At 48.7% G+C, this 27,329-nt stretch overlaps 1 protein-coding gene across 8 annotated transcripts in view; it reads right to left on the bottom strand.

The window, feature by feature from the left end:
* Window positions 1-27,329, bottom strand: part of NCOA2 (nuclear receptor coactivator 2) — a 1,201,189-nt gene that overhangs the window by 159,885 nt on the left and 1,013,975 nt on the right. For all 8 annotated transcript variants that reach the window (XM_085605462.1, XM_085605466.1, XM_085605468.1 and 5 more), the window contains one exon: window positions 20,404-20,581. In XM_085605462.1, coding sequence (XP_085461588.1) covers window positions 20,404-20,581 — 178 coding nt within the window. The remainder of the gene's footprint in view (window positions 1-20,403; window positions 20,582-27,329) is intronic.

Raw genomic sequence — 27,329 nt, 5'->3', positions numbered from 1 at the left:
CACATGGCGTAATAACGAACTTTTCCGTGTCTGAATGAAGACACCATACAGTATCTACTTACTCTCTCTCACATGCCGGGAAGTTCGAAGTCCCGTGACGTATGCAATCACATCCCCCTGCCAGATACACACCCCCGGTTTCTATAACAACCAAAAAGCTCACGTTACGTACAATCCCCATGGTTACCAGGACTGACAATCACATAACGACCAATAAGGTGCGGCGGAACCCAGAATCACCTAGACAACGCATGACGCCACGTCATGACGTAACCATTCAGAGTCCCGGGACCGCCCCCACCCGGAACTAACAACTACCAATTATTGGGCTTTAAAACAGGGCTTCGCAACTTCCTTCGTTCATCCCAGCGTTGTTCGGAGGAGGGGTAGGTCACTTCACCCTTGGCGAAAGAGCACCCGTGAGTATTAACTCGTTTCCAACGAGGTGAGCTTAAACGCATTGTTTGCGATCGATACCGATGACAATCTTTGTTTTTCCCTATCCAGTTTCTCTTTTTGCCTACTCCGCGCTGCTGATGGAGCCCAGTCCCTATACTTCCAGGGTAGGCTTAATCATGTAGCTCTATACTTGGAAAAGAACCTCACGATCTATAGCATTCCAAGTTCTTGCCATGAACTTTATTTAGTGCTTTTACACAGGTTGTTGAAGACTCAACGGTGGCACCCGAGTAGTGTTAATAAACCCAACATCACTCACACCCCACCATAGCTGTCTCAAGCATGTTGTTGAATACGGCTCCAACACTAGTTACCCGTACCTGCATGCAATCAATTGTGGAGCACGGTTATTTTACTTTACTGCCCGTGCTGGGCCACAATGCGATCACAATAGATCCTGTTTACCAGAGTTTGTGTTATATATAATTTTTTTCTCTCTCCCCTATCCATGTGTGTACCTTTCTTTGTGTATTTTCTTTTAGGTTGGGTAAAGGTTATCCATACAAGAAGGACTACCTAACAGCGCGAGGACGCTGCATTTACCTACTATTGAGGTATCACAGGTTTACAACACACAAACCTCTTTTTGAAACCTGTTCCCCTACACTCACTATTGTTTTATTCACTTATAGATCGGTCCTGACGAAGCGCATCGGGATCCCTTAAGGACCCACCTTTAAGCGCGAAACATGTTGACCAATTTTTATTAGGACTCACATGCACCCTCCTGAGAGCAGCAGTTATCACCACATCTGCCCTCTTTATTTCTTTTCCAAGAGGAGCTCCAGGATCACCATTTTAACCGTTACTAGGTAGAGTTGCGAATAAAGGTCAAATACTCTATCAATTAATTTTTAAACACACCACTCACCACCTTGTAGATAGGCCCACACACCCCCATGCACAACTGCGGCGTCTCCGAATAAAAGATCTCCGACAAAGAGCCCTCTCGCGGGGCCCGTGGGGGACTGCAGCGCCACCCCCACGAGGAGCAACGCCCCATGATGAAGCAAGACACTCGAAAGGGTGTGTGAGGGCACTATATACAAAAGGAGAAATTCCCCACTTTCTACCCGATCTGTCTACACTTTGAGAGCACACACTACCCTCTTTAGGAACAGCTACCCTCTCAATACATACATATGGTGATGGACTGCCTTAAGTGGAAAGGAGTGACCATCTTAGGCAAGAAAGCAGCTCTGGTCCTAAGAACCATCAAAGCTGCATGGAAAGACACAGGGAGGCTTGGAACTAAGAGCCTGCAATTCCCTCAGCCTCCTAACGAACAAGTTACTTACCTTCGGTAACGATATATCTGTAAGAAACATTAGTTAGTTAGATTCCTTACCTTAGAATATCCCCAGGCTTCAGGCTGGATCCAGAAAGATTTGTCAGCAATACCCTTGTGCGTCGCTAGGCGTCGTCTGCGGCTCTGTGTCCATCGTCGGAGTCGCGATCGCCGGGATGACGTCGGAGTACTTGGACGTCGCCCTCGCGCGCTGACGTCAGTTCTTGTACATAGCTTTCCGCGCCAGGAATGCAGAGCCATGCAAGAGACCGACACTGGTGCCATGAATCTAGGGCCCTGAAATGGATGACCTTAACCCTAGATGTCAGTTCGCAGACCGGGGAGGATAGGTGGAGCGGTAAGGAATATAACTAATGTTTCTTACAGATATATCGTTACCGAAGGTAAGTAACTTGTTCATCTGAAAAAAACACGTTAGTTAGATACCCCAGCAATACCAACCCCGGTGGTGGGTCTGCAAACCAAGATCACCCAAGGAAGTCCTGGAGAACGGAGCGGCCAAAGAAGCCGTCTCTCCGGACTTGGCTGTCCAGGCAGTAATGCTTGGCAAACGTGTGCAGCGAGGCCCATGTTGCTGCCTGACAAATGTCCTGCAGAGGGACTCCCCGTCCCATGGCAGTAGTAGCCGCTGTGGCCCGAGTGGAATGGGCCCCCAGTCCCACAGGAGGCTCCTTCTTAGCCAAGGAATAACAGGCCTTAATGCACAAAACGACCCACCGAGAGATGGTCCGCTTCTGCACCGCCCGCCCTTTCTTAGCGCCCATTTAGCCAATGAAGAGTTGGTCGTCCACCCGGAACTGTTTCGTGCGGTCCAGATAGAAAGAGAGCGCACGTGTTGGGTCCAGACGGAGGAACCTCTCTTCCTCCTTCGAGGGATGCGGAAAGCAGGTGGGCAAAGTAACAGATTGGCCGATGTGAAAGGCAGTTACCACCTTAGGGAGAAAGGAAGGACGAGTCCTGAGAACAACCTTGTCCGGATGGACAGAGAGGAAAGGAGGCTTAGAAGAAAGAGCCTGGAGCTCACTCACCCGTCTGGCCGAGGTGATGGCAACCAGGAAAGCAGTATTAAGAGTCAGAAGGCGAAGAGGACAATTATAAAGTGGCTCAAAGGGAGCGCACATTAGATAGGTTAATACCAGGTTCAAGTCCCACTGAGGCATTAAGAAAGGGACAGGAGGAAACATGTGAGTAATGCCTTTAAAGAATCTGTTAACAACAGGGGACTTGAAAAGAGAAGGCTGATCAGGAATCCGTAAGAAAGCATAAACAGCTGAAAGATATCCCTTGAGGGTGCCCAGAGCAGAGCCCTGCTGGGCCTGGGAAAGTAGAGGGACGACTGGCTGCCAGAATGACATCACAGACTTCAGGAGGCAAGTCAAATGGCATCAACTGCCGCCGCTCAATCTCCACGCATGGAGGTGGAGGCTGGACAGGTTCGGGTGGACGACCGTCCCCTGCCGCTGCGACAGAAGGTCCTCCTGAAGAGGCAGTCGAATCGGGGGATCGATTGACAGACTGAGTAGCTCGGGATACCAGTATCTTCGTGCCCACTCGGGAGCCACAAGGATGACTTGGGCTCGGTCGCGCCTGATCTTCTTCAGCACTCTGGGCAGAAGTGGTATAGGCAGAAAGGTGTACAACAGACCGCAACTCCACTCACGCCGAAAAGCGTCGCCGAGCGAGTACCGCCTTGGAAATTCCAACGCGCAGAACTGGTGACATTGCGCGTTCTCTTTGGTGGCGAATAGATCTAACCAAGGCTCTCCCCACTGCCGAAAGTGGCCTTGCGCCACTTCCGAGTTCAGACGCCATTCGTGATCCATCACGCACCGGCGGCTGAGTTCATCCGCCCTGGTGTTCAGAGAACCTGCCAGGTGTTGAACCACCAGGGTGATGCCCTGATGTTCCAGCCATGTCCAGAGGTGCAGACACTCCCGACAAAGGGTCCACGACCCCACCCCGCCCTGTTTGTTGCAATACCACATGGCGGTGGTGTTGTCTGTGAACACCTGCACTACAATTCCCCAAATAGAGGGAAGGAATGCCTTCAGTGCAAACCGGATCGCCCGCAGCTCCAATAGGTTGAAACCAGAGGCCTCTGATCTCCGCCTCTCCCATGTGGCCCCCCCATCCCAGGAGGGACGCATCCGTCACTACCACATGCTCCGGTTGGGTTAGGGAGAGCGATCTGCCACTGGCCCAATCGCGGTCTGTGAGCCACCACTGCAACTGTCTTGCAGTGCCCTCCGAGATTCGGACGTGGTCGGACAGGTTGCCCCGATGTTGGGCCCACTGGGACTTTAGGTCCCACGGCAGAGCCTGCATCCGCCACCTGGCGTGATGAACCAGCAGGATGCAGGAGGCAATCAGCTCCAGCAACCGCAGCACCAACCTGACCGAAACTCAGGATAAAGGCTGAAAGATCGGAATCAGAGCCTGAATATCCCGAACCCGCTGTTCCGGAGGAAGGACCCAAAACTGCATTGAGTCCAGAACCGCTCCGATGAAAAGGAGCTTCTGCGAGGGACTCAGAAGCGACTTCGGCACGTTGATGGAGAACCCCAGCAAATGCAGGAGGTCGGCCGTAGTCTGGAGGTGGGAGACGACTGCCTGGGGCGAGCCCGCCTTCAACAACCAGTCGTCAAGATAGGGGAAGACTGGAACCCCTAATCTGCGCAGATGAGCTGCAACCACGCCATCACTTTCATGAACACCCGAGGGGCACTGGTGAGGCCGAAGGGGAGCACGATAAACTGAAAGTGCTCGTGGCCAACCGTGAACCGCTGGTGGCATGAAAATATGCGTCCTGCAAGTCCAACGCTATCATCCAGTCTCCAGGGTCTAGGGCAGCCAGAACCTGAGCTAAGGTGAGCATCTTGAACTTCTCCTTCCGGAGAAAGGCGTTGATGCTCCTGAGGTCCAAGATAGGGCGTAGGCCCCCTTTGCCCTTCTTGGGAACCAGAAAGTAGTGGGAATAACAACCCCGACCTACTTCTGGGCCAGGAACGCGCTCGATGGCCCCCTTGGCCAAGAGGGCCGTAACTTCTTCCTGCAGAAGTAACAAGTGATCCCCCGACATGCGGTGGTACTGCGGTGGCATGGCTGGAGGGGTCGCCTCGAAGGGGAGGGAGTAGCCCCTTTGGACGATTTGCAGCACCCACCTGTCCGACGTGCTGGTACGCCAGTGGAGCAGGTGATGGCGAACCCTGCCTCCCACTGGCGTGGACTAGGAAGGCTTTGTGGGCTGACCGGCTCTCTGTCCCCCTACTCCGCCTCGGCGGAATCTACGTCCGCGACCGTGTTGAGATTGGGTCTGTGGCCTGTAGCTAGACGGACGTGTGGGGGCGCCCCTTCCTTGGCCACGAAAGGGGCGAAAAGCGGAAGTTTGCGGGCGCGGAGCCGAGAGGCCCAAGGACTTGGCCGTAGCCCTGGAGTCCTTAAAGCGCTCCAGCACACTAACCGCTTTGTCGCCAAAAAAGCGACAGCCATCGAAGGGCATGTCCATGAGGGTGCTCTGGACATCCCCGGAGAAATTCGTGGATCTCAGCCAGGCGTGGTGACGAAACTCCACCGTCGTCGCAATCGCCCTACTTTCACGAGTCCGTGGTGTCAAGCCCACATCGAATCGAGTACCGTGCCGCATCCCGCCCCTTGGCAAGAGCCTGGGCGAGCCGTGTCCTGGCATCCTCCGGACACTGGGGCAGCACGTCCGCCACCGTATCCCACAAGGAGTGGGTGTAACGGTCCAAAAGGCACGCAGTGTTGATAGACCACAACCCCAAACTGAGGGAGAAAAACATCTTCTTTCCAAACTGTTCCAACCTTTTGGATTCCCGATCCGGAGGGGAAAGCGGTCTGGGATGTAGAGGCCTGGATAACCAGGCTCTCAGGGGTGGGGTGCACCGACAGAAAGCTGGGGTCGCCCGGTATGGGGCGGTGGCACCGGGCCACGTTCCGGTCCACAGGAGTGACTGTGGAGGGCTTGGACCAGGTGCCCCTCAGAACGTCATTGAACTGCAGTAGAGGCTCCGAGGAGCTTACTGGCGGTTGAAGCACTTCCGTGAGGAGGTTAGTCCTCACGGCCACTGCTGGGAGCTCCAGATGAAGGGCTTCGGCAGTCCTGCGCAGCACCACAGAATAGGTAGCACCCTCCTCCATAGCCACGGAGGGAGGAGAGATGAAGCCAGTGTCAGGGGAGGTGTCGAGATCACTGGCATCCCCCAGCTCTTCTGCCCAGTCCTGGTAAAACTGGCACTGCTGTGCCAGAGGTGTGAGAAAGTGGCTCTATATATACTGTTCCTTAATAGGTACAGGATGTACAGTGTCCACAGTCCCCCAGGGTTTGACAGAGGTTAAAGTTAGATATAACCTTACTCTCTAAAGTGGTAGCTTGGTCGAGCAGTAAGGCAGTATCAGAGGACAGTGTAAAGCATTTGTTGTACACAGTCAGTCAGCAAATGGTCTCACACACTCAATAACTGAACTCTAGGCCAATGGTTTATATATACTTTCTCAGCAGGAGATGTTTCATATAAATACTTTTGTAATATGCAATAGACTTTTGTAAACAGTTACAAGTGGTTGCAGTAGGCAACTCTATTTCTAAACACAACAATGCATTGAGCTAAATGGTAAATTCAAGTTACTTGCAACAGATTACTTTTTAGATTACTTTTGGAATTCCAGGACTGGATCCTAGATTCAGTCCTGGGTCAGTTCTCAGAATCAAGTGATGAAAGTCGACTTAATTACTGTAATGATTTTTAAACAATATTTGGCTATTTTAAAAGTAATTTCACAGAAAAACAGTCAATGGTTTCCTATGGAAGAAAATTGAGTTAAGGGTAAGTACAGTTGTAAGTATTTTTCAGAGTCAGTGCTGGGCACCAAGATCCAGCACTGGGAGCTCACCTAAGAGCAGGTGACTAATTTCGTTTTCGTTACTCGGCTGATTTTTGGTGAATATTTTAAGATTTGAAAAGTCCACACTAAGAAGAAATTTCAGGAAAAAGCCAGTAAATGTTACCCTATGAGGAAAGTAGAGTTTGCGGTTTAAGTGTAAGTACTCGACTGGCAGAGTTGAGGTTCTGGGCATAGACTCAGGGGTCCCCCAGGGTCAGGTAGGTACAGTTGGTTCACCCTCAGCGGCTCTAGGGCGGCCGGGTGCAGAGAGAGTTAGGCCCAATGTTATCCTATGAGGGATAGGGGGGCCTTGGTTGGTGGCTGCTGACTGGCAAGCCACGCGGCTGTGGGAGCTGGGCTCCTGGTCACTTACTCAGGGCAAGTGGGGAAGTAGGTAGGTGTAGAGTTTGCACTGCCAGGGCCACTCGGGCAGCTGGGTGCAGAGTGCTTTTGAGCCTTCGGGCGCTCAATTGATTTCAATGGGAAATCTCCGGTTTAGAAAAAGACTGCAAGCTCGGGGACGAGGACTCTTCAGGTGCCACCACCACTTCGAGAGGTAAGTTGGGTAGTTGGAGGATAGGTAGGTACCCCGGGATTAGGCACAGGGGGCCGTGGGGCGCCGCGTGCAGGGGTGCCTTTTGGTGTCGGGAAATCTTACCCTCTGTTGATCGCAGTTGGGGGGGCACCTTGTTCTGAGGCTGCAGGCTTCTTCAGGAGTGTCGAGGGAGGTCCTTGGGTGCTGGACTCAGGGTCACAGTCGCCGTGGGGTCGTCCTCAGGGTCTTTATTCACTCTGGCACTGGCTAGGCTTAGCTGGTGCAGAGTGTGCTGGGTTCGCGGTTCCGGGCTGCTGCCAAGGATTAGAGATAGGTTTTGAGTAGAGCCTCTACTCATGGGAGTCCCAGGGGCTTAGAGCCAAAAGGTAGCCAGGTCCTCCGGGGTTGGTGAGGTTGCTGGCCACAAGAGATGCTGGGTTGGAGCAGGAGCAGGTTCGAGGGTCGACAGGCCGGTAGGGTTGGGGCCAAAGCAGTTGGTGTCTTCCTCTTTTCAGCAGCTGCAGGGCAGGTCTTCTTTCTTCTTGCTCTTCATAGTTTTGAATCTGGAATCTGGGGAGGGAAGGTTCAGGGTGCCCCTAAATACTAAATTTAGGGGCGTTACAGGTAGGTGAAGGGCAGGGACCAATGGGTCCCTGTCCTGGGGTGGGTACACCCCCTATCTTGCCTCTCTCCTGTGGGAGGGGGGCAGTAATCTAGTCCTGATAGGGTAGGGCTCCCCATCTTCAAGATGGCGAGAGCCCGGAGATGTGCTTCACCTCGCCTCCCCCACCTGAGGGGTGGGGTTTGCAGGCTGGCACATCCCCTGTCCTTATTTGGGGTTTCCGGCCAAAGCATCCCGCCAGAGTGGGGGGTTGCAGGGGCCTGGGGAAGCTCACAGAGGCGGCATGCCTTTGAAGCTTCCCCCTGCCCATCCTGGGGGAGGAGATTTAGCACCTCGCCCAGGATGTGCATTGTTGCAGGCCCAGGAGAGCAGGGGCTCTCCTACCCAGGGGTCCAGCAACACGTCTGCTGGGTGGCAGCCTAGGCAGCCTCAGAGCAGACGTGGATTGAAGGTTAGGTTTAAGGGGGCACCTCTAAGATGCCCTCTGGGGTGCTGGGTACATTAAATCCCCCACTGGCATCAGTGTGGGTTTAATGTGCTGAGAAGTTTGATACCAAACTTCTCAGTCTTTAGTGTTGCCATTATGGTGCTGTGGAGCTCGTGTTTGACGAGCTCTCAGCACCATGTACTCTTAAATGGCAGCACTGCACTTACAGTGCTCAGGAATGGACCTGGGCACTGTAGGGGCACAGGGCTCCTGCTCCCACACCATTGGCATAAGGCACCCAGCTAGAGGGGTGACTGATTTATGCCATGGCAGTGTAGGTGATGCGCATGGCACACAGGGATGTGTGCCATGTCTTCTTTTTTGTTGTCTTGCAACCAAACACTCAGCCTGCAAAGGCAGTGTGTGTGTGTAAGGGTACAGGGCCTCTAAGGGTGGCACAAGGAGTGCTGCAGCCCTTAGAGGCCGTCCTTGGTCACAAGGCCCTGGGTACCTAGGGTACCATTTACCAGGGGCTGACATGTGGCCAGGGTTTGCCAATTTGGGTTTGGTTTGTTTTAGGGAAGGAACATAGGCCCTGGGCACCTGATTGGCAGGAATCCAGGGCACACTCAGTCAAAGTACATTCAGCAAAAAGTGGGGGCATACCATGCAAGAAAGATGGCACTTTCTCACAAGAGGGTCCTCAGACCCCTCCCAGTCGTCCCAGTCATCCGACTCTTGGTAGACAGGATGAAAGGTCGGAGCCGGGCGGTGGATGAATTGCTCATCCGTCGGTGCCGGGGACAGTGCCGCCTGGCCCGGAATGGGACTGAACCTGGGGACGACGTCGTCCGAAGACGGCGCCGAAGGGGTCAGCGCCGGTGGAGGGGTCGTATGGTCAACCGGAGTCGACCGGGAAGTCGACTTCAACGCCGGAGCCGCCGGCTCACTAGGCCTCCCAGTCGGACCGGCTGGGCCCGAAGGCGCGCCGGCAGGCCTTGAGGGCGAAGCGAGAATCCTCATGGCCACGAGTAAGTCTTGGATCTCCGCCGGAGTCGCATTAGGCACAGGCACTGGATGGGGCCGGATGCGACTCCCGCGGAGCCACGCGGGTGGTGCCACCCAAACCCTCAGCCGAGTCGCGCGACCGGCGAGGGGAGTCAGAAGAGCGATGTCGCGTCTTCGACTTCTTACTGTGCCTCGACTTACCGGAATGTGAGGACTTTGATCCCGACGAGCGGTGAAGGGAGCGGCTCCGCGACCGGTCCTTCGACCTCCTCCTCAACCGGGACCTTGAGCGACGCGGAGCCGACTGCCGGATCTCGAGCAGCTTGCGGGACCGCTCCCGTCTAGCCTTCGAGGTCAAGGCCCGGCAGTCGAGGCATGACTCGGGATCATGGTCGGCCCCAAGGCAGTAGAGACACCGACGGTGGTGATCCGTGACCGACATCAGGGGATGACAGGCGTCGCACGGCTTGAAACCAGGCATCCCTACCGGCACCAAGAGTCGATGCCGACTCGAAAGAGGAACTAAAAAAGTTCAAAAAGTTTAGTCAAAAAGTGACTAAAGGGTATGCTCTTCCCGGATCTGTGCTTACTGGCGCGGAAAAAAGAAGAACAGACGTCAGTGCACGAGGGCGGCGTCTAAGTACTCCGACGACGTCATATCACGATGCCGACGACGGACGCGGAGCTGCATACGACGCCTAGCGACACGCAAGGGTATTGCTGAAGAAAATCTTTCCGGATCCAGCCTGGGGATATTCTAAGGCAAGGAATCTAACTGACGTGTTTCTTTCAGATTGAAGTGATTTCAACTATATTTTAAGTTACAAACGCTAGAAACCTTAAGGGACAATTATGCAATGGTTCGAAGGGTGAACCCATCACTAACGTGAGAACCAAATTCAAATCCCACTGAGGTATGATAAAAGGAGTGGGAGGAAACAAGTGAGACCCTTAATGAATCTCATAACTATGGGAGATTTAAACAAGGATTGGTCTGGTAAACAGAGAAAAGCCGACAAGGCAGACGAGTAGCCCTTAACAAAAGCTACTGCACAACCCTGTTGCGCTAGGGAAAGAGAGAAACTCAGATCATCAGATATATGTGCCTGTAAAGGATAAATCGATCTCTCTTCACACCATTTAACAAACTTGGCCCACCTACCAGAATAGACAGATTCGGTGGAGTGTCTTCTGTATGATAATATAACAATCACCATATCTGGTGGAAGAGAGAAGGAACTAAGGTTGCCCCTTTCAATCTCCAGGCATGAAGGTGCAGGCTCTGGAAGTGGTGGTGTAGAACCTTCCCCTGCAACTGCAAGAGCAAGTTTGCACTGAGGGGGGAGACTAAGCGGAGGGTGCAATGAAAGGCAAAGGAGGTCTGTGCACCATACCCTTTGCGGCCAATCCAGGGCGGTCAATATGACTTGGGCTCAGTCTTGGCGAATCTTTCTCAGAAATCGAGGAATCAAGGGTATGGAGGGGAAACGCGTAAACAAGCTGTGAGCCCCAATCTTATCAAAACGTGTCCCCCAACGCCCCCCGCGTCGGATACTGGAAACTGCAGAATGCTAAGCAGTGCACGTTCGTGAGTGGCTAACCGGTCCAACTGAGAAAACCCCCGCATCGTGAAAATGTGAAGGACCACCTCTGGATGGAGACGCCACTCATGACTGGCCGAATACTGCCGACTGAGACTGTCTACACAAACATTTAATTCTCCTGCCAGATGATTTGTGATTATGCATATCTGACGGTCCGAAGCCCAGGACCAGTCGCAGAGCCTCTCTGCAGAGAAGGTACAACCCTACTCCTCCCTGTTTGTTGATATACCCCATAGGGGTAATGTTGTCTGTTAGGTCCTGAACCGACTGACGGCGTAGGGACGGGGGGAAGGCCTTGAGAGCCAAATGTATAGCCTGCAATTCCAGGAGATTGATGTGAAACAAGCTTTCCTCTGGAGAACAAAGGCCTATGACCTCCAGATCCCCCAGATGGGCTCCTCACCCTAGAATAGAGGCATTCGTTATCACAGAGGTCCCCGGAGAAGGAGGTTGAAACGGCTTTGCTTGAGACAGGTTGCCTGGAACACTCTACCATAGCAGATCCGCTGCAGTGTCTCTGGAGATTCTGATCACCTCTTCGAGATCTCTGTTTTGCTGGGTTGAAACCACTGACTGCGGAGGACCACTGGAGGGCCCTCATGTGCCAGCGTGCATGGTTGAACAACAGTATGCAGGAAGCAAACAGACTGAGCTGGCGCAAGACATTCAGAACTGGAACAGCCGCTCCATTCTGAAAAAGTGGAATCATAGCCTGGATGTCTTGAATCCTCTGTACAGGCGGGAAGGCAGGACTTACAGCAGTGTCCAGTTCTGTCTCTATGAACAGGTTGTGCTGAGAGGGCACCAGGTGAGATTTCGGTAAATGTATCTAAAACCCCAACTTGAACAACAGTTGTGTTACCTGCAAATGATGCAGCTCCATCTCTGGAGACTTTGCTTTGAGCAGCCAGTCGTCCAGAAAGGGGAATACAGGAATCCCAAGCTTCTGAGATGAACTTTCACCACAGCCATAACCTTTGTGAAGACCCGAGGTGCGGAAGTAAGGCTGAACAGAAGAAACGCAAACTGGTACCAGTTTGTGTTTCTTCTGTTCAGCCTTAAAACGGAGATCCTTACAATGCGACTTCAGGATGGGAATGTGAAAATACACTTCCTTCAAGTTCTCATACAAAACTAACTCCACAATTTTCAAGAGAAGCAGTCAATGCAATCCTATGGAAGGAAATGGAGTTATCGGTTCAAAGACAAGTAGACTTTTGTGGGAGTTGGAATTCTGGGGATAAAACCAGGGTTCCCCAGGGTCAAGGATACACTCTTGAAACACCATCAGCGGCACTAGGGCGGCCGGGTGCAGAGTTCTGAAGCTCCTGGTGTTAAGCTCAGGTCAAAGGGGGATCCGATTTAGCACACAAGGTGCTCCCGCAGCAGTGCAGGGGCGGCTGGGTGCAGGGTGCTGTTTTGGCGTCGGGTGCCATGTTGTTTTGAATGGGGACTCTCCGGTTGCAACAAAGACTGCAGTCTCGGGGACCAAGATCTTCAGGACGCAACCACCGGTTGGAGAGGTAAGTTGGGATGCCTGGGGATGCTGGGACACTGTTGGTTGGGCCATCCACGGCCATGGGACTTCAGGTGCAGGGGTGTTTTTAGGCGGCAGGTTTTCTTACCAGCTCCAGTCGCGGTCGTGGGGGTCCTCTAGAAAGAGACTGCAGGCATCGTCTGGAGAGTCGAGGCATGTCAGAGATCACCAGATCTCAGGTCATATCGCCGGGGTGACCTCCTTGTGGTGTTGGGCCACTTGAACTCGGGTCGTAGGAATCTGGTGCAGAGTGGAGCAGACTCTGGGTTTTGGCTGGGGCCAGAGTCTGTTTGGGGAGACAAAGTCTTTAGGTTGGAAAGCAGGGCAGGTCCTTCAGGTTCTTGAGTCTGCTGGCTGCAGGACACACCAGGAAGCAGGTTCGAGGTGGGGACAGGCCGGTAGGGCTGGGCCCAAGTCAGTAGGCGTCATCCTCTTAGCTTCTGCACGGCTTCTTGGGTCCATCATCTTCTTCTTTTCTTCTTGGTCGATTCTTGTCTGAGGAGGCAAGGTTCAGGATTGCCCCTAAATACTAGATTTAGGGGCGTTATAGGTAAAGGTTGGGAGAAATGGGTCCCTTTCTTATGCCACTGTCCAGTGAGAGGGGGGTTTATGCCAACTCTGGTTGGCTGAGGGGTGGGGTTGGCAAAGGTGGGCACACCACCCTTTCTCACTTGGTTTTCCCGTTTAAAGTGGGGGTCAGAACGGTGGGAGCCAGTTGCTGAAAGCAGCAAAAGGCCTAGGAAAGCTTACAAAGGCAGCAAGCCTTTTAAGCTTCCCCTTCGTGGACCCTGCCCATCCTGGGAGGAGGCTTGGCACCTCGTCCCAGGATGTGCATCATTTCAGAACCCCAAGAGCAGCAGGCTCTCAACCCAGGGGTCCAGAAACATGTCTGTTGCCTGGACACTAGTGTTAGGTCGTTTTGCAGGGGGCATCTCTTAGATGTCCTCTGTGTGCATTTCTCATTAAATCCCACACTAGCATCAGTGTGGGTTTAATGTGTTGAGAAGTTCGATACCAAACTTCCCAGTTTTCAGTAAAGCCATTATGGTACTGTGGAGTTCGTAATGACAAACTCCCAGCACCGTAAATTCTTAATGGTATCACTGCACTTACAATGTCTAAGAATTGGCTTAGACACTGTAGGGTACAGGGCACCCAGCTAGAGGGGTGGGTGACCTATGCCAGGGCAGTGGGTTGCAGGCATGGCAGTGGCAGTGGTACCATTTACAAGGGTCTGACCTGTGGCTTAAGAGTGCCAAGTGGGTTTTGTCTTAATGCAGTTTTAGGGAAAAAATATAGGCCCTAGGTACCTCTTTGGCAGGAACCAAGGGCACACTCAGTCAAAGTACATCAGCTGTTTAGCAAAAAGTGGGGGCAACCATGCAAAATAAGCACACTTTCTTACATCTCGTTGTTGCCACACAGCCGTGTCCAGACCAGATTGGATCACCTGGCGGGCAGCAGCTTGGGCATCTGACAACACCTACGAAAAATGCCCTTGTACCACCTCGGGCAACTTTGAGAGAACCTCCCTGGTTGAGTCCATGATGGCATGGATGGTAGTGACCCAAAAGACATGTGGTATTTGTGGACTTGAGGTCCATACTCCCTGACGAGAACACCTTCGCAGACTGCTCTTGGCGCTTTGACTTCCTATCCGCAGGTGTAGATTGGAAGGACCTGCAGACAGCCTTGAAGAGTGCAAAGCCTGGACCACCAAGCTTTCTCGCAAAGGATGGGTGGACAGAAATGCAGGATCACCCAGAGCAACCTTGTACCTCCTTGCCATGGTCCTGGAAACCGCTGGAGTGGACACTGGCTTCTGCCAGACATCCAGAATGAGCTCTGTCAACAACTCATTGAGGGGAAACAAAGGTTCTGAAACGGAGGAAAGGGAATGGAGCACCTCCGTAAGAATATAAGATCTTAAATCCACTGTAGGAAGAGGCAACTCCAAGAGGTCTGCAGCCTTTTTTTTTTTTAATAACAGCGGGATATGTGGTTACCCCCTGCATCGGCAGGCCCTTTGGTGATGAAAGCTCCCACTCAGGAGAGGTGTCCAGGCCACTAGCCTCCTTCAAACCTTCTAAATCCGGGTCAGGATCAACAATCTCTCCTTCCTCAGCTCTTCCAGGATCCTCGTGGTATTCTACTTCCTCCAACAGCCTTTGAGCCTCTCTCTGAGGTTTAATCCTCAACACCGGCATCTGTGGCACCAGAGGCAGCACCAGTGACTTCGGGATTGGAGTTGAAGGGAGATCCACAGGAACAGGAGTCGCAGCCAATTGAGGTAGAGTTGGCACTGGTTTGTAACCAGACAGACCAGGGATGAACCATCTAGAGGAGCTCGTCCCTCCAAAGACTGCAACAGCGTTGAAAATCTCGGTGTCGGAAGAGGCCAACTCCCTCGTGCCATAGGCATTAAAAGCATGAGCGGTGCCTGGGGAAAGTGAGGTGGCAAACCTCCCAGGAAATAGGTCAATGGACCCATGGGGCCAACAGGCGCACCATTTGTGTTTGCAACTCTGGCGAACAAACCAAACATCGCGCTTAAAAAATGCAACAGATCTGATTCCGGAGCCGGGAGAGCAGGATATGTCGGATCTGGCACCACATGCTCAGGAGCTGTTTGAGGAGGTACCTAATTCGACTCCCGTTGTGGCACCGGAGACCCCGGAGCCAGAGGTGGAGTGGTTGACTTCGGTAATGGTGGAGGTGTTGCATATCTTGGAGCTGGTGGAGTCACTGCCCTCAGAGCCGGAGACGGTTCTCTGAGTCAGAGTGATCTCTTGCTACTACTTGCGGGGTAATGGTATGTGTTGTTACAATGCCATTGTGGTAACGACCGCGTTGTAACATGCGGGGTGAAAGGCTGCGGGAAAAACAGGCATATTCCATGCCCGACTCATGGTCCAACGAGAGACACCATAAACAATCTGCACGGGGGTCAATGATAGACATCTGGCCCCCACATTCTCTGAATGGCTTGAAACCAGACTTCCTTCAAGTAGTCAGCTTCGACAGCTACAAAGTCACGACAACAGCAACAAAGAAACTCCCAGAAATGGAGAGCATGGGAAAAAAACGTTACGCATCGACGGCGCGGAAAAAATGAAACGGCCATCAGCATGCCGACAAGGTCTTCTTATGGCTCAGATGATGTCACGCTGAGTCGTGTGCAGAGCCGTTCCACTGCGACATCCTTGCCGACGTGGGAGAGCAAAGGAGAAAAAGGTGAGGAATCCACAGGCAGATATATCCATCAGAAAGCTGTGTGCTGCATTCCTAGCCATATCCTGTGTTATCGTAGCTTGTGCTCACTACCTCCACCTTTCGGTATACAGCTTTTGAAACTACAGTTGTATGTTAAGTCTTTTCCAAGCACAAGACTGTTTCTTTGCAGAGACGAAGTCAAAGTCGATTTATAATGCAATAAACACTAAAGATGTTTCCAGTCATCAAACTTAATGTATTCACAGAAAGCTAGAGAATGTAAGAAACCATATTTACAGTAAAACCCACAAATGTCTTACCTTTCTAGCCACACTGTAAAGAGCACAACGAGAGCAAAATGAAAGCCAACTTGATTTAAATAACGGTTACATAATGTAATGGATCTAGCCCTATGTAAGGACTGGCCCAATAAATGCTACCTTTCCATCAAAGATCATCCCATAGATTTAACATTCATCTTTTAGATTGTTTATACACCACAGAAGCTGCTTTCACCGAGATTTTTCTGGGAAGAAGTTCCATGAGAAGACTTCCAAATACATAGAAACTGTAGGTTTGTGGGATGTCAGTCATTCCAAACAGCTGGTTGTCCTTACATATGTATTTTGTTTTACCTAGGTAGCATCAGAGTTTTTTTTCACATCCAATGTATGCAAAGCCCTTGTGTCAAGCAGAATGGATTTGTGAAGTGGGTTCAAAGGAAATAGCTTGAGTAATGTGAAAAATCAGATAAGCACTTTATGGAGGTTAGAAGGACGAGGGAATTAATAATGCAATGCTATATTACAGAAAGCTTGAAACTCACTCACCCTTCCAGATGATGTTATAAAACCAATTATGTAGGTAAAGTGCTTTACAGATCTATCGCAAGTAAAGGCTAAAAAGAGGGACCTTTCAATTTTGAAAGAATTCTGTTCAATTCCCAGGAGGCTTTATTTAAAGAAAGCAATACTTTCTCAAGTATCCTTTGGAGATCTTTAATCACTTACTGTGATAAAGGATGCCCAACGGGAAAACTTCAGGAAAGATGCACAGGCAGGTAAATGTAAAAGCTATCAACTATTCCTGCATTACCTCTTCTACCTGAAGGCAGAGAAAGACATCATTGAAACATTTAGTTTCTTTCAGGATGGCTGAGTGTTCATAAGCCAGCATGTGGGAACTAGGGATGGAGGAGAGAACCTCGATCGGTCTTATTTGTTCAGATAATACATTATGAGAGTGTCTGCAAGTTTTAGAATCAAATTGGATATATTAACTCAGAGGAAACACTCGAGGGTGAGATTGCCTATTCTCAACTTCTGCATGTTCCTGTAATATTGATGCTCCTCAAGAAACCATTTGCCCCTTGTGGTCAGGCTGCCCATATGGACAACCACCAACATGTCTTTAGATATGAGCCGTTCCGTTTTAGGTTGTCGGAAGGATGTGCATTTAGAATCCAATGACATCGTTGGTAAAGGATGTTTCTCAGAATGACATTGATGGTAGATATTTTTAGATACAATTGGGTGTTGTCAGGATACTCATGCAAAATTATCCCTCTAAATCAATCAACCATTATTTGTATAGAGCTGCAATCACCTGTGAGGGAATCAAGGAGCTGGGTTATAGGCTCTGTCGAAAAGCCAGGTCTTAAGTCTTTTCCTGAAGCCCGCGAGCGAGGTTGATGACCTGAGGTAGAGGGGAAGGTCATCCCAAGACTTGGCGGTGAGGTAGGAGGAGGCGTGACCTCCACTGTGGGTTCAGCGGATGTGCTGTGTCTGTGCAAGGGCGGAGGAGCGAAGGTCTCTGGATGGCTGGTGAAAGTTAAGGGGGAGGTTAATGCATGCTGGTTGTAGGTCGTCAATGGCTTTGTAAGTGTGCCAGTATCTTGAATTGACATCTTTTCTGGACAGGGAGCCAGTGGAGGTTCCTTGGGTGTGGTGTGATGTGGGTTTGTTTAGGCAGTTGAGGATGAGTCGGTTCGCTGACTTCTGCATCGTCTTTAATCCCCTCAAGAGGTGGGTGGTGGTTTCTGCGCACAATGAGTTGCGCCGTAGTCCAGTCGGCTGGTGACTAGGGCTTGAGTGACGGTTTTCCCTGTGTTGATGGAAAGCTATTTGAAGATTCTTCGGAGCATGCAGCGTTTGTGGAAGCAGGCGGAGGAGATGCCGTTTATCTGTCGCTTCATGGTGAGCTTGCTGCCTAGGATGATGCTGAAGTTGTGGGCATGATCTGTCGGAGTGGGTCCAAGTTCTACAGCCCACCAGGTGTCATTCCAAGGAGAGGTATTGTTCCCAAAGATCAGCACTTAGGTCTTGTCAATGTCTAGCTTCAGACAGTTGACCTTGAACCAGTTGGCAACGTTCTTCATGCAGTTGTGGAAGTTGGTCTTTGTGGTTGTGGGGTCTGCGGCAAGAGAGTGTATGAGCTGGGTGCCGTCGGCATACGATATGATGTTGAGGCTGTGGGTTCTGACAATGTTGGCTAGAGGTGTAGGCGTTAAAGAGGATGGGCTGATGGATGAACCCTGAAGGATGTCGCAGATGGTGCTCTTGGATTCTGGGGCGAAGTGAGGTAGGCGGATTCTCAGAGTGCGTCCCTGGAGTAACAATGCAATCCATCTAAGCGTGTCTCCTTGAATACTGATATCTCTTGATCAGTGTGTGGTGGGATACAGTGTTGAACGCTGCGGAGCGGTCGAGTAACATCAGGGCTGACAATTCTCCTTTGTCGAGGAGGCTGCATATGTCGTTAGTGGCGGCGATCAGGGCAGTGTTGGTGCTGTGGTTGGCACGGAAGCCGGATTGGGCGATATCAAGCAGGTTGTTTCTTTCCAGGTATTCTGTGATCTGATGGTTGACGACCTTCTCGAGGACTATGGAGGGGAAAGGGAGTAGCGAGATGGGGTGGTAGTTCTGGAGTTCGCTGGATCGGCGGAGGGTTTTTTCAGTAGAGGTTTGACATCAGCGTGTTTCCACAAGTCTGGAAAGGTGGCTGTAGTGATGGATGCATTGAGTAAGGTGGTGAATTGGCGGCTGATGTTCTCACTTCTGAGGTTGAAGAGGTGGTGGCGCAGGGGTAGGTGGGTGCTCCAGAGTGGCAGGAATTCATGATGGCTGTGGTGTTCTTCGTGGTGAGCTGTTCTTATGCGATGATTTGGCTGGTCATGAGAGGATCCGTAGGAGTGAGGAGGATGTGGAGGTCGGTGGGTTGAGGCTTACAGTTCTTGTAGATGGTGGATATCTTGTTGTGGAAATGGTCCGCAAGAGCATTGCAGAGTTCCTGTGAAGGGGGGTCGTGTTCTCGATGGCCGTAGGGCAAAATAACTCTGAAGATACTGAAGAGTTCTTTGGTGTGGTTGGTGCTTGCTTCAATGCGGTTTCCTAGGGTGGCTTATTTTGTTTGCGTCGGTGGTATTTGTTAAAGGCCGACTTGAAGTTGGCTTGGTCTGTGGTGTCTCTGGAGTGTACCAGCTGACTTGGTGGAGCTGCGATTCTTGGCTTGTTTGATGGGGGCGACTTGGTCACCTGCATTGGTGATCCGAGGTGGTGAAGTTCTGGACTGCTTGTTCCAAGTTGGTTGAGAGGTTGGGTTGAGTGGTGTTGAGGGCGTCCATTCATTGGGTCTGTGATACTTTGTTCCAGCTGTGGAATTGGGCATTGGGGGGGGGAGGGGGGCTGGTGGCAGTGTCTGGTGACCCTGCGATGGTGAAATGAACGATGGAGTGATGGGTCAGTACAGGTGAGTTCTGTTGCATGGCTGTATTTGATTCTGTCGCTGGCCATGTAAATCTGATCCAGAGTGTGTCCAGCTTTTTTGTGTAGGCATGGTATCCCTCCTAGGGATGACATTTCAGTTACTGTTTAACCTTCAAGGAAGTCGCTGTGAAAGGATTCCTTGTCAGAAGAGACCGGTCACTAGCTTTTTCCTTCTGTAGCCATCTGAGCACTCAGCCTTACTTATCATTCATAGTTCTGCCAAAAACTCAGAACATTATTCAATCATTGGGTTTGTGCAGGAGGTAAAGTCAATAAATGCAGTCAGCTCACGGGTCATCCATAGATTCAAAGCCATTTCCTCACCCCCCCCCCCCCCCCCAAAAAAGCCATCTCCCACTGGTGGGAAACCCCCAGAGAGACAGACTGAATTAATGTTAAAGAGTGATGAGAAAAACCTAACATCGGAGAGGGACTCCCTCCGATATGACCTGCAGCAGAAATTTGCAGTCTAATGAGGTGATTGTGCCATTAAAGTAAGGTTGTTCGAAGCTGTTTTCTAGTGATATTTCTTGGTACTGCTTTTGAAATGTAACCATGGGAATGATTGAAACTTGTGACTCCACAAAAGATCTAATGCTGGAGGGAACTTTTTACAGTAAATTGATCCTCAGAAAATACACAACATAATTTTTCAGCATTTTATTTCATTCCTTTTGTTGGTAGAATACACATTAATCGCCAATTATTAAAGGATGATTTTAAATAAAAACATGATGCTGAAAGTATTATAAAGCCCATTCTCAGGAAACCAAATAAATTTCATCTAGACAAACAACAACTTTTTTCCGACTGAACATGTGGCAAATATGTGCTTCTTCAAGGAAGTGTGGATGGCAGTCATGGGCAAAATTATAGAGACAGAGTTGCGCGTCACAGTGAGAATGTACCCAATACACTTAAATATTACAAGCTTTAGCTTTACATCCAAGTACAATGATGGCAGAAAAATAAAATTGCACTGCAAAATGAAATCGGAAACAAACTTTCAAATTTTGTAGGTACCTGTTTGCACTCATATTCCCCTGTGCCCATCCATTCATCTCTGCAGATGTTTGGTAGGATGGGTTAGCCTGAGTCTGTTGAAGCAATGGGCTCTGGGTGTGAGTCAACCTGGGGGACATCAATGGGCTCTGGGGAGTCGTCGCCCCAGTGAATCCAGGATCCGGCTGCTGGCTTAATCCTAGAAAATAAATACAACACAACTCAAAACCAAATAGAACAATTCACATTCAGACGTTTGTAAATCAAATGAAGAATCATACTTTGTTTTTTTGTGTATCCTGGAAAGTAAATTATTTAGATTGTAGAAGTGAAATTGCGATTCTTATTTTATTGCATTATGGCATATGAGATCTGATCAAAAGATTAGTTCACTTTCACCACTACTGCTTATTGAATGGCAACATTTTAAACTTAAGTTGGCATAACAGAACAGGTAAACTGCTGTACATGCGCTAATCATCAAACCAAATACGAATGCCAAAATATGCCCAAAACGTAAGTCTTAAAAAACATCAATTCCTTGTCCTTTCCAGGATAACAAATTAGAGCATTCTTTCTTTTCTCATTATGAACTTGAACTAATTTGCGTAGAATTTAGAATACTAAATATTGTTTCAGATTTAAACATTTCAATTGTATCATTACAAATCATGGTCAAGCATTCACCACAAAGACAACAAAATAGAAGCACTGCAAGCACAGAAGGTAGCCAAAAGGTACACCTGGGGAAGTCCTGAATTTAATGACAGTAACAGTGTCTTCTGAATGGTGATTTAACAGTGCAATGATGCTAAAAATAAAGATGGGACTTGTTTTCTATCGACAGAAGACATTGTTAACATCTAAATACTTCATGCTGAAATGTTATCTGTGTGTTATGCAGGAGTGACCAGTATGCTCTTATAAACCCATGTAAAAGAAACATGTTTCTGCCCCATTAAAGCATGTTTTTGTTACCCAAAATACTTTCATACACTCAAAACCTGAAATGGGTCCAGTGGTCTTCAAATCTATATACAAGAAGCATCTACGCATCAAGACCGTGAAAGTCAAATATTGTACATAGTTATACCACATGGAACAAAAAAGGTATCTACCCCTTGTTGCATGAACACTGTTGTAACTTCACTGTCTAGGTAAAGAATGCTGAAGACCAATTTAGTGTACAAAATACCACTACTGACAGGAAAGAACATGCGAAAAACTAAAAAGGTTCTACAACCCAATTCTCAGTGAGACAGTAGACATGTATGCAGATACATGCATAGCACGTTTTGCGATGGAAAAGATTATCAGTTGAATATTAGTGGCATAAGGCATTAAACAGAACTAATTAACCACACTAGACCTAAGGAACACCTAATTTGCAAAATCAAAACAGTAAGACATAACAAAATCTTAATTAAACTAACTGATCAATTTCTTCAACGATGTAACCACGAGTACCAGCTTGGTAATGTGGGGGAGGAATCTAATAATGCCAGTCCAAATAAATGAACAATAACACAACATATACATAGGTTTGTAAATAAAGAGTAGCCTCAGGCAATTTGCTATAGAAACCAGCTGGAGGGAGGACCTTCAGTTGCTCTAGGTAGGACCTTCAGATGCTCAAGGTTAAGAGTTCAGTTACCCTCTTCCTAGTTGCCCATGAGAGTATGGACCTTTTCCCGTACTTGTATAAAATCTCCAATAAGTTTCTATGAAACGGAATTCTGCGGTTGGGTGGGAATTGAATCTGGTTGGCGAATATCCGGGATAAAAACTGAAATAACCGAGAACCATAGACAATGCCTCTGTAAGCGGGGTAGGAACTATTCAGTGAGCCACCTATTGATGGACTGTGTATTCTTCCCCGAATTAAGGAAGAAGATTCTCCAGCCCGTTTTTTAAAAGTACGGGATACGGTCAAGAGAAATGGGTTGATACTTTGTGTGGCCTCAGATATCATATGTAGTAATTGCCACTAGTCAATATCTGCGTAAAATCACAACATCCAATGTTTGGATTTTCTCCTCTGATTGTTTTAAGATCCAAGTTGGCACTTCCCTAAAGCCAGAAGCGTTGTATCTCTAACTAATATGCAGATCGCATTTAGAGGATCCACTGACATGGGTAGGTCTGGAGATGGGAAATTTGACCTCATCAGTGATGCTGATTTAGAGATTCCCATGTGATTAGGTGCTGTGCATACTGCACTTTGTTTTATTTTGGCAAAACGAGTTGCATGCTGCTGGTTAATTTGTCACTTTCTTTCTTTTTAAAATGTTTTTTATATATGTGGGATTTCGGGCTATTGACCTTCTATAGAGTTTCAGTATTGGGAAATTTTAAATGCTCATATTGCTAGATCTTTTATAAGCAGAAGTGATGTATTGGTTGAACTGGTTTAAATGTGTCCTGCACACTACTGATCTTATGATACCTGTGATTGTTTATATTATCTTAATGAATTGGGTTACGTGCAATATTTCTGTAAGAATTTATTTCTTCGAAATAAAGTATTTTGACTTTGATAGGTTTGCACCTCTTTAATCATTTACTAACCATGCTAGTAGTTTGCAAAGGCTGCTCTTGGGAGGAACCAATGCAGCAAGACTGGCCAAGGGTCTAAATGACATGTCCAATGCAAAGATACATACCAGTTTTCAGATATTAATTCTGAAAAGATTTACATAAAGTCAAGCTTAAGGCATCTCATTTACATAGTTTATGTTTATTCTGAAAATGTGGGATGCATCCGGTCCTCCTACACCAACGTTGGACACTCCCTGGTTGGACTCAGTCATCACAACTTCCTGTATTCAATGCTAAATTTAACCTGTGCACTATTTTTCTTGGGCATACCACTAAAACCAGTCTGCTTAGAAACAACTTCAGATTAATTGTGGCAATATAAAATCCACATGTGTCTACTTACCCCTATACTTAAATGAGCAGTACTTCTATCTTAAGGATAGAAAATTAAGTGTGAAGGTAAAGTGTTAGAGGAAAGGGGTGTTAGTAGTGCATCTTCCGCAATAACGAGTAGCTGTGTGTAGAAGTAGAAGCAGATCATAAAATATATATTTTGAAGGAGGAACACCCAAAACCCTCTGAATGAAAAAGCCCCAAGCACAAGGACTGATCTGCAAAGGGACAACTCTCGAGACAATAATCCTACTATAGAGCAGGCAGGTTTTTATTTATTGGAGTAGATGAAACGGAGTGTGGCAAAATACTTTAGTTGACAGTTCTAGGGAAGGCACTAGCACAGATTGAATCAACATCTATACTGCACCTGCCTCAATGAAATATAAAATTACCCTCCAGTGGCAGGATCTTGTAAGAGTGTTGATCTCAAAAGTTTAGAACATCCTGGGAAAGGTGCCTTGAATAATCAGGTGGACCTCTAGGGAATTGGAAGAGCTTCACTGCTGCAAGAATAAAACACATGTACGATATGCTAAACAAACACAAACGTTCTCTGCTGAACCGTCAAAAAGGTTAAGACCAAATTAGGGTTTCACTGCAGCAAAAGAGCTGATTCAGTAAACAAAGGGAGGATGAATTGGCTGCCAAATAACATTTACCTCTGCCCGCAGCAGAGCATTGCTGGACTGAAAACATTACAAACCACACATCCAACAACCCTGCCTGTAGAGGGTCAACTTGCTCATCCCCACAGTAAATGACAAACATTGCCCAATGATCAAAATAAACAGACTTGGTGGAATCATAGCAAGGCGCTAGGACGACATTCATCCCTTCCAGTATATATCAAAGCCCCTTAGTTGGTTCCACTCCATTTTCATGCATTGAGGTGTAGATTGTGAAGGTTAGGGTGAAAGACTCTGCCATGTTAGCAGGAAAGCAGGTCCATGCAAAGGGGCAGCTGAGGTGGAGGTTAAATGCTCAATGTCAGCAGCTTAGAGTGCCATATGCTTCTAGCCGAGTTTAGGAAAATACGAAAGAGCTGTTCTTAGTCCTGAATTACTTTCTTCAGGACCCACAGGATCACCAGCAAAGGTGGGAATGCGTACTGAAAGTCATAGACCCATCAAAGTTGGAACAGATCTCCCAAGTAACCTCAACGAGGGAACTCCAGGATGCTGAATGCTGGACAGTGCGTTGTGTTGGAAGGAACCAAACAGCTCTACCAAGGAGGTATCCCACTTGGCAAAGATACCCCAAACTACTTCAATGTACAGACACCACTTGTGCTTGACAAGAGAACACCTGCTGAGATTGTCCGCCCAAGTATTGAGTGGCCCCACAAGGTAAGTGTCAGGGAAATCTGTTGGAGTCAACTTCTGCAAGAGCATCCAGGCAAAGCGCACAGGACCACACAAGGCTCTAATCTGTTGCAGTACCACAAGGCAGTTGTGTTGCCAATCAGGACTTGGGCTGGCTTGCCCTGGATGAACAGCAGGAAGGCCTTCTGTGGGCACACAAATGACTCACAAGTCCAGAAGATTGTTGTTATTGGGCTGCTTCACTGAGTTCCCAAAACCTCTGACCTCTAAATTGTCCAGGTGATCGCCTAAGCCAACGGAATAAGCACCCATCCCCACAGTGAGTTCTTGATGTGGTTCCTACCTGCTTTAAGTTAGTTGCATTCAGCATTCACCCCAGAATGTCCTGAGCCACCTCGTTCAAAGTGTGTTGGGTCCACTGCAGGTAAAGGTTCCATTGGAGGGCCCACAAAGGGTAATGGTCATGCAGCACCAACAGGATGTACGAAGCCAGGAGCCCCAGAAATCTCACAACCACCACATCTGGAACAATCATCTGAAACATTGAGATCATATACAGAACGTCCCAGACTCATTGAAAGGGCAGATGGGCCTTGGACACCACTGTGTCTAAAACAGCTCCTTTAAAGGGAATGTTTGGTACAGGTGGATGGTAGGATTTTGGCCCACGGAGTACAGTAGTGAAACAGTTGTCTGAAGGTTTTTGGAGACTAGAAGAGGCAAGTTTGTCATCAGCAGGCTATCGTGGAGATAGAGGGATATTAGCATCCTAACCAGTGAAGATCGTCCACAAGATTAGACATGATCTTTAGGAACACTGGAAGGGCCAAAGTAAGGTCAAACTGGAGGACTGTGAATTGGTAAAGACCAACCACACCAAGAAGCAGGGGTACTTCTTGGGACTGGTAGGAACGGCATATGGAAGTAAATGTCCTTAATGCCCAAGGACACCATCCAGTCTTCGGGGTCCAAAGCCAACAGGACCTGTGCAAGGATCAATATCTTCACATTCTCCTTTCTGAGGAAGGAGTTCAACAACCGCAGATATAAAAATTGGCCTTAGATCTCTGTCCTTTTTGGGCCCTAAACGTATCCGTGGTAACATCCAGAGACTATTTCCACCTCTGGAACAGGCTTGATCACTTCTTTGGCTAGCACTATCAGCACTTTGAGAGAGAATATTGGCGACTTTTGGGCAAAAAGTGGCGAAGCATGCAAAAGGGAAAGGAAGTAACCAAACAGAACAATCTGAAGGACCCAGTAATAGAAAATCAGCTGGAAAGGCAATCATTATTCCCTCAACCTTGCCCCCCTCATGGCCCCAAAGGAATGTAGGAGGGAAAAGTCAAGAGGTTTGGCATGGCTGCAGGACTAAGCAAGGAGGAAGAAGATTGCTGCATATGCTGGTGGCCACACGTTGTACTAACCCCACTCTGGAGTCACAAAAGGCAGTTTTGGTATGCAGAACAGGTTTAGAGGGATGTCTCTGGTAAAAGGTAAGACCTTTGGAATATCAACGAAACGTTCTGTGCTGCTGGTTGAACCAGCTGGCTAGAGGAAGCAGCCCCAAAGAGTGATCTGTAGCTCTGATACTCAAAGTGCACCAGTACTGAATCATCCTTTTTTGCAAAATAGAATTATACCTTCCAAGAAAATACCCATAAGAAAAGCCTTGGGCCTCCCAGAAAATCCAGTGGCACCTATCCAGGCGTACTGATGGATGACAACACTTGATAGCTAAAGCCACATAATCTACAGTATCTAGGCCAGTTTGCAGGGCATATTTTGCTGTACCCAGGTCATTATGTATTGCCCGTGCAAAGGAACTACAAAATCTCACTAGTCACATTCCAGAAAGAGTGAGTAAATGGCAGCATGGGCTCTAAAGTCAAAGGCCCTGGCTTTAAAAGTTCAGTGAACAGACTGGATTTAGTCTCTACTGAGGGTAATCATAAGTCCAACATCTCTGCAGCACTATACGCTTCCACATCAAAAGATGCCCCTAATTCAAATACTTTCTGGTATCAAGAGCAATATATATATATTGTCAGAAACCTCATCAAGAAACTGCCCAGGCTCAAATGGCGTGCACTTAAACATCAGGACTAGATTTAGGTCCCAATGAGGCATGATCAACACGAGTTAGGCCCTTCAGAAAACTTAGCAGAATCAGTAATGCTTAAGGGAGAGGGTTGATCAGAAAATTATAAGGCCAAAATGCCCAAAAAGTAACCATTAACTGTGACTATCGCAAGGCTGTTCTAAACCAGTGACAGCACAAACTACCTCAAAAGTTTTGAGGTTCAGAGAGTCAAGTGAACAGACCATCCAAACCAAGCCAAAAACTTTTTCCAGCAGCCAGTGTGGATGGATTTCGTGGAAGAATGTTGCTATTCTATCTCCAATGAAGGAGGTGTAGCTTGTGGCGATCTGACAGGGTAGCTGGACTGGATAAAATGTCATTATGAGGAGCTCTACATGACAAACTCTCCTGGCCCAGTACAGGGCTATTAAGAGGACCTGGACCTAGACCTAGACCTAGACTGTACTGACTTTCTTTAGGACTCGAGGCAGGAGAGGAAGTAGTGAGAATGTGCACATGAGACCCATGTCCTATCGCCTTTTTGGCGGAAACTCCAGTATGCATACATTTTGACACTGCAAAGTGGTGAACAGAGCTAGCCAGGGCAT

The sequence above is a fragment of the Triturus cristatus genome, chromosome 5_1, assembly GCF_964204655.1.
Source record: "Triturus cristatus chromosome 5_1, aTriCri1.1, whole genome shotgun sequence".
Taxonomy (NCBI): Eukaryota; Metazoa; Chordata; class Amphibia; order Caudata; family Salamandridae; genus Triturus; species Triturus cristatus.
The sequence above is the reverse complement of the archived record's forward strand: the minus strand, read 5'-3'. Positions and strand labels throughout refer to the sequence as shown.